The 17,836-nt window shown below is 32.0% G+C and overlaps 1 protein-coding gene across 5 annotated transcripts in view; it reads right to left on the bottom strand.

Annotated features, from left to right (window-relative positions):
- Positions 1–349: 349 nt before the first annotated feature.
- LOC140432574 (uncharacterized) overlaps positions 350–17,836 on the bottom strand; it is an 84,126-nt gene continuing 66,639 nt past the window's right edge. For 2 of the 5 annotated variants that reach the window (XM_072520571.1, XM_072520569.1), the window contains exons 2-7: positions 16,444–16,633; positions 15,741–15,879; positions 7,861–8,160; positions 7,356–7,506; positions 1,943–2,106; positions 350–781 (exon numbers count right to left, since the gene is read on the bottom strand). In XM_072520571.1, coding sequence (XP_072376672.1) covers positions 491–781; positions 1,943–2,106; positions 7,356–7,506; positions 7,861–8,160; positions 15,741–15,879; positions 16,444–16,631 — 1,233 coding nt within the window. In that variant the 5' untranslated portion in view covers positions 16,632–16,633 and the 3' untranslated portion in view covers positions 350–490. Of the gene's footprint in view, positions 782–1,942; positions 2,107–7,355; positions 7,507–7,860; positions 8,161–15,740; positions 15,880–16,443; positions 16,634–16,794; positions 16,868–17,836 lie in introns of those variants that run through there. The other 3 variants (XM_072520568.1, XM_072520567.1, XM_072520570.1) reach the window with 2 other exon arrangements.

Raw genomic sequence — 17,836 nt, 5'->3', positions numbered from 1 at the left:
TATGTCAAATCTGTGGACCAGTCTTTGCAGACTATCTTCATCTTGGCAAAGCAAATATATATGTATTAAAAAAAATGTGTAGTTCTGGTGTGGCGTCTTGGAAACTAAAGGCAAAGCCTTAGCCAAATTAAAGGCTTTCAAATTGTTGATCTTTCATCGTCTACTAAAGATATCACAAATATCTCGAACATCTAACGATAAAGAACTAAATGAAACGAAAAAGAAACGTACAAGGACTTATAATTTAAGAGTAAATAGAATATTTGAAGGAAAGTGATACGGACTAGGAACACTCATAAGAACAGATAAAAATGACTTTTTCATTAGTTATTTATATTGCTAATGTCAATTGATTGGAAAGCACTGAGAAAACGATAACAACAAAAATATATATTATAAACAGATATACAGTGTAAATAACATTTGTGAACTGAATATTATCTAAAATTGTAAAAATGTTATTACATATAATAAATACACCAAACAAGTTTTACACAAATTTGACAATTTCAAAATCATTATCATTTAATATTTTATACGTTAAAATATTTCCTTTGCCTTCATTGTGAACGTATTTATACAATTTAGCAAATACTGGAGGAACCTTCTTGATTTTAGCAATTGTTCCCAAATCTTCCATGTATTCACCTTGTTTTGTACCCAAAAAGTGAGGAGCCTGTCCTTCTGCTTTCCGATTATTCATAAAAGTTTCGAGATCTTCCATCATTTTGTCTTTGCTTATCGAAAAGTTACCTTTAAGATAGGCTAAGAAGAAGCGAATCTAAAATAAAAATTAAAACTATTAAATAAAGTATACAATTAATTTATGAGGGGTCTGTATGTTGAGCATTTTTTAACCCTAAAGCACATTTTGATATAAATTCCTCTTGGTTGATTTGACTATAGTATGATCTGCATAATAAGCTGCAATAATGAGTATCTTTGCCCTCTCATAACAAGACCTAAGTACTCAAGTTTTCCTTTTTTGATAGTCAATATTATTTCAGCTTCATTTTCTATTCTTCTAGTAATTTCTGCCTTTCATATTTTTGAGTCCATGATATTCGTCGCATGCCGAACAAAGCATCTCTTGTGCCCATACTATTTCTAAAGCCAAATTGTGTGTCACTAATTTCATATTCAAGAGTTTTAACAATTCTGCTGTATATTATTTTCAAAAATGTTTTAAGTGTGTGACTCATTAAAGCTATTGTTTTGTGATCTGAGTAGGATATTTAACTAGACTTTTTGGGTATTGAAACAAAGGTCGATTGCAGCCATTGTCTGGGGATTGTGACAGTCTAATATATTAGATTAAAGAGTACAACCATTACATCAATAACATCTTCATCAATGAGTTTTAATAATTCGATGGGCACATAATCTGGTCCGGTAGCTTTACCCTCTTTTGTGTTTTTGATGGCATAGCTGACTTCTTCCCGTAATATTGGTGGTCTGGTATCCTTTGTGGCTTCTAATGATAGTTCTTCTCTTTCATTATATTAATTCAATTAAACGTTATATAAAATATAATAACAGGACCATTCTCAGATATCTATCTCCCTCTCCATTCCAATGCAAAAATCAATCACTAAATATACCAAAGCCTTCCTGACATATCAAAGGTGTAAATATAGATACTGTTTGCGAAATTCCTATTGTTTTAAGATCATATATAGGACAAAGCTACAAAAAAATCAAAATTTTTGCATAATTTTCACACGTCATTAAACATAATATTAAAAGTATAAAACAAATGAATGATATGTCATCACCCGTCATCTTGGGTCATCACTCATAACCCTTTTGCATAGGTACCTATTTCAACAGGAACTCGTTACAACCCGTTGTTTTTAATCTTATGCCATACAAATATAGACAACTTTATAATAGAGAATATGTATAGGTGACAGCCTTGGTATCATATGCAAAACTTTCTTACCTGTATCCCAAAAAGTATAAAAGGAAACACTCTGAACGGAATTCCAATAAATGCCATAGTTGGGTGGTTAATGTTAATAATATGTTTGTATAAATATTTTACCCACTTATTCTCTACTTTAATTTCGCATTCTTTTGAAAGAAATGGGTAGTTGTATAAATAACCTATAATGAAAAATAAATACAAATGTTTATGAAATATTTTTCTACATATAATAAATTAAAATTGGACATTTAAATATTCGTCAATACTGATATTTAAGCGTTCCTTAGAAAATCGAATCTATGGTTAAAAAATTATTAGCAATTAATTTTTTAACCATAGATTCGATTCAAAAAAAAAAAATTGTAAACACTATACTTGTCTCGGCTCTTGATATTTTTGTGCTTAACTTTTCAGTAGACGCAACTTGACTAGGACACCGGTGGGAGTCAATGAAGGTCATTTTTAAAGCCAATCGGTAGCTTTGGAGTTTCTCCGGCTTGTACCTTCTTTTGATAGGTACATTTATCCATTGTGTATCATTGCAGTGTTGATACTCGAACTGTAAGTTTGTAATTTGTAAAACCGGTGCATTGGACCATGTGCGTCTAGAGAAGTAATAGAATTTTGTGACTTTGCGAAGTAATGGTTTTATAATAACACTTTATTTTTCAGATATTATCGATTATGAAAAAGAGCAAAAATATTGTTAGCACTTTTTGAAGAAGTTTCGACGGGAGATGAGTACGATGATGAAGAGGAATCGAGAGAAGAAAAAAGAGATGTAGAAAAAAACTTGGAGGGAAGCGATACGGAACAGGAAAATGAAGAATAAGATGATGAGACAGATTTTGCCATTGGTTAATATTTTTTGGGCAAATATAATAAAACAAAATGGGCTAAGCATATTTCCCCTACGAACGTCAGAACTAGAAGTGAAAATATTGTTCTGCAGCTTTCGGGTTCAAAACAATGTGTCAGACAGAAAACCGATATTTTAGATATCTGGAACCATCTATTTGTTACTGATATATTGCAAATAATTTTTGATGGGACCAATACAAAAATAGAAGCAGAAAAGCAGAAGTTCAGTCGCGATCGAGATATATACCCAACAAACATTGATGAAAGTCGTGTCCTTATAGGTCTCTTATATCGTGCAGGTGTAAGAAAGGCAAGTCACCATACAACAGATTTGTGGAAAATGGAAGGCACTAGTATAGAGGTTTTCCGACTGACAATAAACATCACGAGATTAAGAAATTTACTAAGGCACATCAGGCATCGTCGATCGGATTAGCCAAGCGGGCTGGGCGGCTGGCTTCTCCTTCACTTCAATGCGAGAGATGTCAGTTCGATCCCCGGCTCGGTGTGCAGAAAACAAAAAGGCTCCATAGATCCCTACCGGAAGGGCGTCAAACGCCTAAATACCGGGTATATATATATATATATATATATATATATATATATATATATATATATATATATATATATATATATATATATACTAAGGCACATGCGAACTGGTGATATCAATATCAGGCATAATATAGTTAGTTTGGATAAATTAGCGCCAATAAGAGATCTTATTACCAAGTGGAACAAAAATCAGTTCATCGGAAAATCGGAAGAACGGTATAAAAATATTTGCACTGTCTGATGCGAAGTTATTTTATACCAGTAACGCAGAATTATAAACAATCAGAATGCCCACTCTGCTTGAACAAATAAGTACGTGCATCTCGTTCGTGAAGTCGGAATCAGCCACGTTTCAAACGGAACCAGTGCTGTTCAGTCACATTTTATCTGGTGTACATAGAAAAATTAACCCGGCTTAATTTATTTACGGCAACTAGGGACATAATATGCACTATTTTATTCATACTTTTAGTTGAAGAATAGATTAAATTATTTCAAATGTACTAGATTATTAATCTCTAAAAATTTAAATTACAGTTCTGTCGTAGCTTGTCACAATTTTCTCAATTCGAGTATATGTTTCCGTTTAAAATATGGCGATCGCGTGCTGACAAACTTCAAAGGCGGCTACTGGGAGTGGGCATTCTGATTGATATTTATTATGTGCCAGTAACATGGAAGTATACGTTGGCAAAAACCAAGTGGGTGATCCATAAGTCCATACTATCTAGACCAGGAATCCTCACTAGGATTTCTTTGAGAGCCTACTAGTTTGAATGAAATTTTCCTCAGGGCCGCAAGTACAAATGGTGGTATGAAATAACTAAAACTATATGACTATAACATAATTTTATTACAAGTTACGTAAAAACAATATAATTATAAATTATATGGACTGTTTTGCATGTAAAAAGTACGAAAATGTCTTTTACTTGACTCCAAGAATGTCAAGTCCTGAATTTGTTAATTCTTTGAAGTCGACGGGCGAAATCTTTCACAGCTCTCTAGAATGGCATCTATGTTAGCAGGTTGGGAAGAAACTGAAATTCCCAAAATGTTTTCAACGTTCTCACTAGTTAGCAGAGATCTGTACTTGTTTTTTATGAACTTCAGCTTACTGAATGTAGATTCACATACGTATGTAGATTCAAAAACACACAAAATTTTCTGAGCACAGTCAATTAAGTTAGGAAAGTTGTCATTTTTAACTGCTTCCCAAAACTTATAGTGAGCTTTTCCCTTCTTTTTTTTTTTCAAAAATACTTTTGAGCTCTGTATCATTGTGAAGATCAATTAACTCATTTTTCAAATCCCTAGCTTCGTATCCAAAAATAGAAAGATGAGCTACATTTGCTGTTGTTATTACCCATAGATTTTCCACCAAGCGAAATGGTTCTTGGAACTTCCTGAAGTCACTAAACCTCACAGACATTTCATTCTTTAGGTCTGCTAACAGCTTCAGTAGGTCAGAAATATATTGACTTTCATCTGGATTTTCATCAAACAGTGCTTTAACGGAAGGAAAGCTGGAATAATCTTCATTTGACAATTCTTCAATATTTAATTCAGCTTCTGCTCCAGTGAAAACACAATACTCATCATTTTCGTTACACTGTTATTGTAGTCTCCTTGCAATTTCGTCAATGTTTCATTCATAATGCTCATTGTATCAGTGCGAAACGCTACTTTAAGCCACCAACTAAAATTATGAATATCAGGAAACTCTTTATTCTTTGTAGCCAAAACCAGAGTAATCTCATGTCGAATGCTGAAGAAACGTTCCAAAACTTTACCCTTAGTCAGCCATCTCACTTTTGTGTGGTAAAGAATGTCCCCATATTGCGACGTAAGTTCTTTCAAAAATTCTTGAAACTCTCTGTGGTTTAGTTCATTTGATCTTATGACATTTACAATCTTTACAAGTGTTTTCATAAAACAGCTGAAATTTTCACCAAATTTAGCAGCTAAGCTTTCTTGATGAATGATACAATGGAAACTCAATAAATTATCAATTCAAAGAGTTTTTTTAACAGCTAAACAAACCCTATATTTCGCCCCAACATTGATGGGCAACCGTCTGTACACACAGAAAAAACCTTTTTCAAATCAATGCTATGCTCGTTAAACAAATTTACTATTGTGTTCAAATAATCAACACCTCGAGTTTGTCCAGTCATAGGAATCATGCTCAAAAAATCTCTTTAAGAACACAATCCTTCGATACATAATTTACGAACAATAGCAGTTGAGAAATTGCCATTATGTCAGTGGACGAGTCGAGTGCAAGACTAAAATATTTACTTTTTTGCAGTTCATCGGTAAGATTAAGGGCAATATTTGCTGCTTAGTCCTGTGACCGTCTCATGCACGTTGAATCAGACAGCTGAAGTTTTGAAACTTCATCTAATATTTGTTCATTATTAGCAAATTGAAAGGACAAAGTTTTGCAAGCTGTGACAACACATTCTATTATAATTTCTGTATCAGAAAACGGTTTCATCTTTTTTGCTAAAATTTTCGGCCAGTGCCACTATGGTGGAGGTAAAGATGACTAATGCGAAATGCGTTACAATGCATGTACACTACACTACTGTAATCTGATTAAATACATAAATAGAAACATAATTATATTATAACTCGCAAATTTTGTTTTACTGCCTAGCAGTTTGAGGGTCGCGAAAAATCGCTCCGAGGGCCGCATGCGGCCCACGGGCCGCGTAGTGAGTATGGCTGATCTAGACACTAGTACCAAGGCAGTGGCAGAACGGGCCTGTCAACCTCTACGGATCTAAGAGAAATGTTACCACCGACAATTGGTATACCAGCGTTGATCTTGGTTTAAGCTTGAAGGAAAATGGTTTAACTCTCGTGGGAACAATAAAAGTAAATGGAAGAGAAATTCCTACATAACAATCAATGACGACTTATTGCCTCTACTATATTTGAGTTTGGTTCAGAAAGACCACTAGTGGCATATTAACCAAAAAAAAAACAAAAACGTTCTGTTATATTCCACTATGCACCTTGGGAACGACGTTGATCCTGTATCTAGAAAATCGGAAATCATATTAGCATATAACCGCACAAAAAGCGGTGTTGATACCGTAGATAAATTATGCACACAATATGATGTGGCACGTTATAGTAGAATATGGCCTATGATTGTTTTGTACAGCCTTTTAAATGTTACTGCAATCAATTCATTTGTTATTTACAATTGTAACATTCCAAATTCTACAGAGACCCGACGAGAAGTTTTGACAAATTTAGCATTTAGCCTTACGTATAACCACCAGAAGAATCAAAGCCAAAATATCTATATACCCAAGACAATAAGGATTCGACTAAAGTAGAACTGTCATTTGGATGAAGATGTCGTGCCAGTTCAAAGAACTCCGGGAGCAATTTGGAGGTATGGTGACTGTGGATGGAAAAGAACCGAAAAACGAAATATTTTTGTTCGATTTGTAAAAAGTATCTTTGTTTGGAACATGTAAATCCAATTTGCAATGAATGTAACAATATTTCAGCTTAATTTTATTATGTTTTGTGCCATCTCTTAATATATTTTTTTATGATAATTCTTAGTGAAATAATGTTTTATTTTTGTTTAAGGTAGCTCTTGAAACTGATATGTTAGGTTCTAATTTTAAATTAATTGTAATTTGTTTAGTAAAAAAGAGAATAAATCAAACTATTACAAAAATTGTGGACTATTTTTTGTTCTACATGGTATAGTTTCTACTGGAACAAAAGGTACTACTTTTTTGCGACTGTAAATAATTAATTGGTGTGTCGTCCAATGTCATTTTATGTTACAAAATACTGTTTAGTCACGTAACAGAATGATACTCTTTTACTTATATTGTGCTACAAATTTAAAGAGTAACTAATTAGGAACAGAATAAAAAAAGAACGCAGAAATATCAAAATGCGAAAGAGGGAGAAAGAAAAGAAGGAAAAGTAAGAATAAAATTAAGGAAATATAATGATCTTAAGATTTAATATTTACCTGTGCACAGTATTACATCGTCTATGGTTTCTTCTGACCCGTCACTGAATAAAATGGAATGCTGACGGAATTCTTGTATAGGAAACTTTTTCTTAATCCCTTCAGGTATTTGAAACGCTTCGTAAGGTGGATTTCTATGGCAAATTGATACCTATAATAATATTTTATAAATTCAACTTGGATCTTTGAATATTATTTGCTAGTTAATTCATACGACACTTCTATTTTGAAGTCGTTTATTATAAATCAGTCATACTACAGTGATTACACATTTTTCATTTATTCATGATACCTATGGCAACATCACATTATATTTTTATCATAATGGATAATGGAGGATAATGATATACGTTAGAGGATTCGTGCTATCATTCTCAAGAGGATACAGTATAGTTTATGCGTTTTTATTAGTAACGCATAAACTTGGTCCTTCTTTTTATATAATATTATTATGGTGACATAGTTTAATTTTTTTTTAATTGCTAAGAGCAGTAATTATACTTACATTATCTGATCCTTTACGAATGAGTCTACCAATATCAATTCCTGAAGGGCCCGTACCAACAATGAGTACTTTTCGATTTTTAAACCGATCTGGTTTCCTAAAATCGTGGCTATGAATGATCGTTCCTTGAAAGTTTTCAGTACCTGGAAATTTTGGTATGAAAGGAGTAGAATAATTTCCAATACATATAAAAATTGCATCAAATGTCTTTGTTTCGCTAAGTTTAGATTTCAGGTCCTTGATTTCTACTGACCACTTCCCCTTTTCGAGAGGAGTGACTTTGATTACATGTTTAAAAAACTGAAAATTAAAAAGCAGAACTGAATACAATAATAAATGTACATAATAATAAATTGACATAACCACAGTGTACCAGTAGTCAACCGACCGTCTCCCAGTAGTTAATTCAAAAATATAATTATGCCTAAGCGTTATAAATAATTTACGTTTTAAATATAATAATATACTGCTATCTTTTGTTTAAAATACACAAACTCTGTAATTAAGTTTCTTTTGCTTATTTCTTATAGTACTGTCGTTCTCGACAATTCAATTTTTAATAAATTTTTGTTAGTAACAGATCTAACAAAAAAGCACGTGGAAATTTTTTGATTTATTAGAAACAATCCTCATTGTTATCAGTATTTTTTCTTAATTTCTCGGATTCACATGACATCCCCGATTCCTTGTTTCCAAGATTATAATATGAAATAAATATATCTAGCAAAGGCGTAGCCAAGTTTTAGTTTCGGAGTGAAGGTTTAATAAAAAAAAAACGACTAAAAGTACATAACATAACCCTTATATTCATAAGAAAAATATTAAAGTGTAGAAAGGATGACTAATGTCTAGAGCCTGACCCACTACTCTGAGCCGCGTAATGTAGGTTGCCTATTATGAATTTGAATCCGGGAAATTACTGACAGACTCACGCATGACGTCCGACATCCGATAATCATTTTTTACTAAAATAGATGTAATAATTATTTTTCTTCCAAAAACGAATTGTCATTAGATCAGGCAATTTTAGTTCTATCATATAATGATTTAATGACTCCCTTTTTAACATTTATATTGTGATTTGATTTATAATTTAGATATATGTTCATATGTGTTGGTTTTTTGTATACATGAGTCCCATATCCACTATTTTCCTTTGAGATTAAATCATCAAGAAAAGGCAACGATTTATTTTATTTCTTTTCCATTGTAAATTTTATTGACTCCTCCTTTTTACCTTTTATTTATATTAATCAGAAGTGTGTCCAACAGATCATCTACATATTTCCAACGTATTGTGCGCTTTAAATTTTGATTAGGAATATTTGTTTTGAAATCTTCCATCAATATAATTATGGATTTAAAGCACAGCCCAAAAATTTTGTGTATATGAAAATGTTTAGATGAAAATAAGTGTTGTCAATAGATAATGCCAACAGTTTCGTTATTGCTGACACATTTAATTTGGTTCTAGTTGTTAATCTATCATTTTGTAATTTGGTCCTAATTGTTTTCAGTTTCATCTAATGGTACATTTATATATAGACTATTTATTTATATAAAAATTTACTTAGAAAATATTACATATACAAATCAATGTACCAAATTATATTAACATTTAAAAAATATAGATAATTTTAATGAAATTTGTGATTTATTTTTCTATCTAATCGTTGTTTTATTTAAGTCAAGCATAGCCACAGCTATACAGATCCCTGTTTATAGTAATAACTTCTGTTTGTTTTTGAATAATACATCTACAAAAAAGGTGCTACATATTTGATTCATTCATGCCTTGTAAGACCTTTTCTTTGTAATATCTATAAATGATTAATTTCCCCGTTTCGAAATACATTATTCAGCACAGTTATATAAAAACTATTTATTGAATGATGGTTAGTTCCTCGAAAAACTCTGGCTTTTAATATTTTTTGTTGCGCATATGAACATATATCTAAATTATAAATCAAATCACAACATAAATGTGTAAAAGGGAGTCATTAAATCATTATATGATAGAACTAAAATTGCCTGTTTTAATGACAATTCGTTTTTGGAAGAAAAATAATTATTATAACATCTATTTTAGTAAAAAATGATTATCCGATATCGGACGTCATGCGTGAGTCTGTCAGTAATTTCCCCGATTCAAATTCATAATAGACAACCTACATTACGCGGCTCAGAGTAGTGGGCCAGGCTCTAGACATTAGTGAAAGGATGTCTTAAATTTCTGAAGAAATAAAAATAATACACCAACATGGTTCACACAACTTTATTCCAACTTCATGTCTTACAGTCTTCTGTCTGTCTACCATCTGTCAGCTGTCATTACACCTTGACAACCTTGACAGAGCATTAAATTTAAATTTAAAAAATGCGGTAATAATAAGAAGCCTACAAAAGATTTAAAAAATAGATACAGAAAAATCTTACTTATTTTATAAAATAAGTAACTTTACTATCAAATGATATTAATTTCTATTTTATTAATAATTTATTATTTAGTCTGACTTTGACGGGGTCTATTAGAAGTAAACAACGTATGCTTTGTTGATATGTCAGCAGATGGCGTTAGGAGCAAATATAACAATTTATTTTATTATTTTGATATAATGTAATTTGTTTAAAATATAAATAATAATTAATAAAGTTTATTAAATTTTGAAAATATTTAAAATTTAAAAATACACAAAACATATTATGTAACAGTCTTCACTATCCTAACGCAATTTCACACATCTGAACACATACAGAGCCAGAGGACATTTTTAAGGAATATACACTTGGGCACCTTGCAAATCCCTACTCATAGCTACAGCCCCATCGTAACCTTGACCAACATGATTTTTCAGAGCTGTAACTATGAGAATTGCAAGACTATACCGCCACGTACCAGAACCCTACAACTTTGTTTATCCTAATTTTAAAGACTTCAAAAATGTTATTTTGGAAAGATACGCCACTATTAGACCTGGAAATAAAAAAAAAATTGTTCTATGAGTTAGTGATCTCGTGAGACTTCACTATAACCCAGTGGAACGGGTAATAAAATATAAAACTGATTTTAGCATGGAATGAGCAGATTTGACTGAAAGATCTAAGCAATTGAACATCTCACCAGATAAAACCCTTATATCAAGCACCATTACCAATAGAAACTACAAAATTTGTTCATTTACAAGAAATGAAAGCATTAATACTAGGTGATCATCACCACTTCTATGATCCCTTACCACACGGATGCTTAACTACAACTACTTTCTCGGCGGAATCATTGGCAATACTCAAAGGTTTGAAATACAGTATTGCCCAAAATAAACAGTACTGAAACTGAAACATAGATGTCTCTTTGTGCGCGCTGTCATATTCAAACTAACTAATATAGACCTGTCAAGTAATCCTTAAACAATTAATTATTAAGGCCTAATGGTTAAAAATGGTTTTAAGTACAGGGGAGAAAGTATTTCTTGTGGAGCATTATTTTCGCTCACACAGAATCGGCCGACGTAATAGTGCAAGTCTGCAATACGTGTGTGATCAATTCACACAACGGTTTAATAAACGTGTTTAGACGAAGCACATTTTTATTTGTCAGGCCATGTAAATCGTCGCATAAATCGATTTCTGGGCATTGCCAGACCAGATGAAGTTCAAGAAGTTCCTTTACACAGCGCAAAAGTGAGTGTCTGGTGTGCAGTTTCGGGATACGGAATCATTGGTCCTTACTTTATCGAAGAAAATGGTAGACAAGTCACACTTAATCAACAGAGGGCATATAAATTTTAACACGCTTTATCCCTGATCTACGTCAATTTTGTCGTGCACGTAATTTGGCATTTCGAGACCAATTTCTCCAGCAGGATTGGGCAACTTGCCATACTGCTGTCGCAGTTCGTCAATTTCTTCAGGGACATTTTCCAAACAAATTTATTTCACGATTTACTGACTTCCCCTATCCTGCTCATTCATTTGGGCATGGCTAAATTTGCCGTTTTTAAACGGGCACCACAAACCATCAATGAGAGGATGCCGTTAGAGCGTTCTTCGCTGACTTGAGACAACCTTTATTCCATAACATTACGAGGAATCTGGAATATCGGTATGAAGTCTGTCTTCAGAGAGGAGGAGCTCATTTAGAGCATGTTATAAAGTGTCAATAATATGTATTTTTTAAAACAATAACATAATCAGAAAAGCAGTACTATTTATTTTGGGCTATACTGTATGTTAAAAACTCTCATATTAAAAAATCGTTAATTCTTTCAGATTGTCCTTCAATTCTACAGAACACAAAAAACACTTTTTTGCCTAAAACATTTAGTAATCCTTATATTTTTTTAATAAAGGATCAATTAAAGCACAGCAGACTCTGGCTTTAATATAAAATTTATTTGGATTAAGGCACATATTGGACTCAAAGATAATGAATATGTAGATTACTTAGCTAATAAATCCAGTATAATATCAGGCACTTTATTGTCATATTCTTTATGTGTATCAGATGCCATTACGATTTAAATAACAAACCAGCTATCGACATGGAAAGATCAATGGAATTTTACTACTTTACAAACCATACAAGATACGCCATTTTACAACCAGATATTCCACAAACTACTTGGTTTAAGAATTTTAAATCTCCACGTAAATATATAACCACCATAAATATGGTGTGCTATTCAAGTCATTTATATAAAATAAATGTGATTGAAGATGATAATTGCAAACATTGCGGAAAACTGGGTGATCTTGATCACATCTTTTTTGAATTTCCTAAGTTACAACAGCATTCAAACTGTCTCTACAAAAAAATAATCGAATTTAATATGTATGCACCATTCAATATTCAGTCGCTACTGGCTACAGGCTCACAAAAATATATAGTATCATTATAGATTTCTTGTCAGACACATGCACAGTTCTATAGAATTTGTACGCGAGCATGGAATTTTTCATGATCGTGTGGAAGTTTAGATTTGTATCCTTTGTTTATCCTAAATGTTATAACACCTTATCCGTGGTCCAGTTTTGTTTGTCTACTAAGAATGTCTTGATGGGCCCCTAGACGAGAAGCAAGTGACCCAGTAAGTTTCCTTGTCGTATATTCTTCTATTAATTATCCGTTAGTTTTCTATTAGGGATAGGGTTGTGCATTTGTTTGATTAGAGAATCCATTACAACTGGCTGAATGACTAATGTCTATGCCATTAAAAAAAAACTACAACTATCTTTCCATATTAAATCTTTTCGTTAAAATCTTTTTTATAAACCTTTTTACTTACCACTGTTTTTTAAAGTACCAGAAATAAAATTTGAAATTTGTTTTAGACATCGTTGTTTTTTTAATAATAACTTTTCTAACTTTGTTAATTGAACTAAATTTTTAAGTGTCAGTTAATTTGTAGTTATCAAATATACCTATAAGTTGTAAAATGAACGTATTTCATTTATTTCATACCGTGTATTCATTTTACCCTTTAAAATATTATTTATATTATTATCTCCTTCAGATACAACTTGTTATTTAAATATATTAATTTATCTTTATGTATAATATGTCGTGTTTTTAGTCTTTACCGTGGGATAAATAAATCATAATTTATTAAAAATGTATTGCACTTTTTTAGATTGTGATTAAATCTTCTGAATAACTAGTCATATTTGTATAGTAGTTTTAATATTATTGAGTCAGGCCCTGATCCCACTGCCATATTGGTATGATCGTTAGCCACACCTACTGACGCCGTTTTTAATACACTCGTTAATATGCTCATAGCTTCTCCCTAGATTCTAACTCGATGGTTTTAGTTTATGTTAATATTACCCACAGCTAAACTTAGAATTTTTATTTCACATGTTTTGTAATAAGGAAAGATTATTTTTATTTACTCATTTTCCTTTCTCTTTTATTCTTTGGGTTTATTTTAACTTAGATTACATCATTTGCAATATGTTCTTTGTCGGCAGCCTTACCGACGTAGTTTAATATCTATTTATGGCAGTACGTCAGCGGCGGCTCGTGGCCTAAAAAAGTGGTGAAAATGAGGAAAGCTTGCCGGAGCCAAAAGGAGTTTTGGTACATACTTCGCGCCCAAATCTCATTAAAAATTCATTAAAAAAAAATGTATAGAGTTTAGGGCCCTAATAACTTGAAAACAGTTTTTTAGGGCACTTTCATTGAGGGTTTTTTGGCGATTAAAACACCACGCCTGCTAAAACGGGTTGGTGAGTTTCGATTCAGCCGTCCACTCTGAGTCAGACGCTGATTGCAGCCGACCACTGTGAATCAGACGCAGATGTTTAAAATACTGGTTGGTCGACCATGTAAAAGAACATCCCTTTTATCTTCATTTTTCCAATGCCTAAACGGAGTCTCTAATATATCATACACCAAGTCATTAATTTAGCTACCATTTAATATAGTCTTCTGCAGGTCATCATGCAGGGTAGAGTCGATGGCAAAAAGGGAATAGGTAGAAAGAGGAAATCATGGCTGCGAAATATTCGAGACTGGACAAACATGACTGTAGACGAATTATTCCACGTTGCAAAAGACAGAGAAACTTTTAGAAATGTAGTCGCCAACCTCCGTTAATGGAGACTGTATAGGAAGAAGAAGAAGAAGTCATTAATTGAATTCATGTCTGTCTAAAATTATATTTGTCCAAACGAAATCCACGAGAACACTTTATATCCGAAATCCGAAAGAAACCACAGAGAAATGTATTAATAAAGTGCACCAAACAAATAAAATTATTACTGTGACTAAACTAAACTAATAAATACTATATTATACACTATACTATATAAAAAATATCTATATAATAGATTAAATTTCAAAATATTGTCGCTGAGGGAAATTTCCGCAAAATAGGAATACCAAATACACATCCAACAGTGGGTGAAGACAGATAATATATTTTTAGACGGAACTGCACTCACCAGTTTTCTCAGCTATCACTAAGGATAGGCTGACGTCACGTTGCCATGGCAACCGTGAACGCTTATGCAGATGGATTTCGCATTTCAAAATTGATATCTATTCCTGAATCCTACACGGCTAGTGACACAGGTCAGGTACGTCAAGTACGTACCGCTAATAAAGCTAGTTGTCTTTTTTAATTTTTAGATTAATTAAAAGAGAATAAATAATTTATTTCAGAATTTAGATATAATAATTTTTTAATATATTATATAATATATTAATATTAATTTTTTATTTATTTGTCTCAATTTAATTATATTTTTTTGGTGAACCTCACCTTCACCTATTTCACCTGGCCGGCCGCCGCTGCAATACGTTTTATGTGGTGCTAACTCTTTCCACATTAATGCCTTAAAGATAGGTATTATTATTTTGAATATATCCCAAAAAATAAGATAATAATACCATACAGTAATACAACAGTTTTGAAGAGTTTGCCAAATATCACGTTTTCAGCCTCTCCTGAAAATTTTTAATTTTTCACATAGGACGTATTGCCGTACCACCGAAGATATATTGAAGAAATTGAAGCTTTCCTGTATCTGATATCTTGTAGTTTTTAATATAAGTAATACTAACGTACTGATGATGGGACATATATTGTAAGCCTTGAAACCGGTAGCCAAAAAAAAATACCGTCAGTAAATAATAAAAACTAAAGATTGTGAGAGTTTAATTTTAATTTATTTCCCTTTTATCTACTAGTTTTATGGACTACACCTTGGCAAACTTTTCATCATTTTTAAAAGTAAATAAATTAGCGATTTACGAAAAATAAATAAAGGGAAAGCTCAACTCAGAAGCATAAAATCTGAAATAATTCGTAATTCCGCTAGACTTCACTGAGGTATAAAAATTAAAACATTATTATAAAAATTATAGACAAACAAACCTGAATATGAGATAGTAAGTTAAAATGACTTGCATAATCTTTAATATATTGCAGAACCATTGGTTGTGACACGTAAGAATAGTCTGGTTTTGAAAATGGAAAATCTTCTAATTGCATCAGCTCTTTGGGCAAATTGGTCCTAAAATAGGAAAATAGTAAAAAATATGTAATTAATGATATGTAGTGAGTAACGTGTTACATAATTTCACAATCTTCATATAGCATAATAGTTATTTATTATACGAGCGAAAAAAGAATTAGATTTGAGTTCGAAAATGTTTTTTCAGACAAAAACCCGGGAGTTAAAATCTAAGTGTATAATACATAATTCACATGGAGGTGCATAATTGGATTTTTCCTTTACAGGGATTAAGACCTTTTAGACTTCTTTAAAAGACAAAAAAGTAGTATGTAATAAATGTAATAACTGTAATATCTCTAACTCTCAATGTGAAAAATTGCTTAAAATATATTTAAGAAAAAACTGCAAACAAACTTTATGACAATATAAAAACATTATTAGATAAGAACTGTATTATAAATAATATAGTAAATTTTCTAATTGTAAACTAAAAATTGAAATTCGACTAATAACAGTAATCAGTTGATACGACAAAATCATAAATGAAAAAAACTTTGTTTAGCAGTATTATCCAAAAGTTTATGTGTAGAACTTTTACTTTACATTAGAATACCAACTTACCTAAGTCCATCATACATTGAAGAGTGAATGGGTAGTCCATTGTCGTCGATTCCAGTTTTTTCAATATAATTCCAGGTACCACCTATCAAACCAGTTTGTTCAAAAAGTTCGCACTCATGATGTTCGTCTAGACTGTGTTTTAGAGCAGCTAAACCGGCAGCTCCTCCTCCAATAATACCTACTTTCATTTCTAAAAAAGCCACAAAGAAATAAGAGATAAATCAATAAAAAAGTTGAAAGAAGTAATATTTTAACAATAGATTAGGAAAAAGTGCCAGGTAGAATAAAATTTACGGACCACCAAAAACATTAGTAATCAATTTGGTATTTTCCACCATACCTGTGACTTACTTTTGAAGTGGTTTGTTACTGTTTTTTTGAAGTGATTTATTCGTTTCAAAATATTGTTATTAACTGAATGCCAATGTCATGTGTATCACTGTTGGAATCTCTCAAAGTACAATAATTTAACATTTTCGATTGAATTATTTGTTTATGTGGGTTAGCATGTTTTTGTTTGTGGCTTACGTTGTTTCAGATTTTAAATTTGTACGTATATATATATATATATATATATATATATATATATATATATATATATATATACAAGGATTTCCACAGTTTTCACTGTATTCCTTCACTCAACCGTTTTCTCCAATTTTTCCTGTTTAGCCAGTCCCCTTCCTGTAGGTTTCTTCTACTCATTGCTTCGTCCACCTCATCTCTGAAAGATCTTCGGGGTCTGTCTCTCTTTCTTCTTCCTATCGGGCTCCACTCTGTTATTCTATTTATCCACCGATTTTGGTCTGCTCTTATGACATGTCCGTACCATGTTAATCTCTTCTGTTCGATGTAGTCTATTATGTCGGAGTTCATTCCCATTCTCCTCTTAATCTCCATGTTATTTATTCTGTCTCTTCTTGTTACTCTGCAGCTTCTCCTTAGGAATTCCATCTCTGTTGCTCTTATTTTGTTTTTGGTTTTCTTATTTATTGTCCAATTTTCACACCCATAAGTGAGGATACTTCTTGTCATGGTATTATATATTTTTTTCTTTGTTTTCATGCTGATGTTCTTATCCCATAGTACCGGGTTCAATTTTCGTATGCAGTCTCTTGTTTGTCCTAGTCTATTTTTTATCTCTTCCTCCGTTGTTCCTTTGTTTGATATTATGAAACCTAAATACTTATACTTGTCTGTTCCTTTGATTTGTTTACCTTCGTCTATTTCCAGCTGTTTTATTTCTGTATTCTCCGTTGTTAGGTATTCAGTTTTCTTTAGGTTTATTTCCATCCCATTCTTTGTATATTCCTGCTCCAGTTTTCTCATCATAAAACTGAGGTCATCCTCGTCTTGTGCGATCACTATTTGGTCGTCGGCAAAACTTAGCGTA

The sequence above is a fragment of the Diabrotica undecimpunctata genome, chromosome 1 (genome assembly GCF_040954645.1).
Source record: "Diabrotica undecimpunctata isolate CICGRU chromosome 1, icDiaUnde3, whole genome shotgun sequence".
In the NCBI taxonomy this organism is placed as follows: Eukaryota; Metazoa; Arthropoda; class Insecta; order Coleoptera; family Chrysomelidae; genus Diabrotica; species Diabrotica undecimpunctata.
The sequence above is the reverse complement of the archived record's forward strand: the minus strand, read 5'-3'. Positions and strand labels throughout refer to the sequence as shown.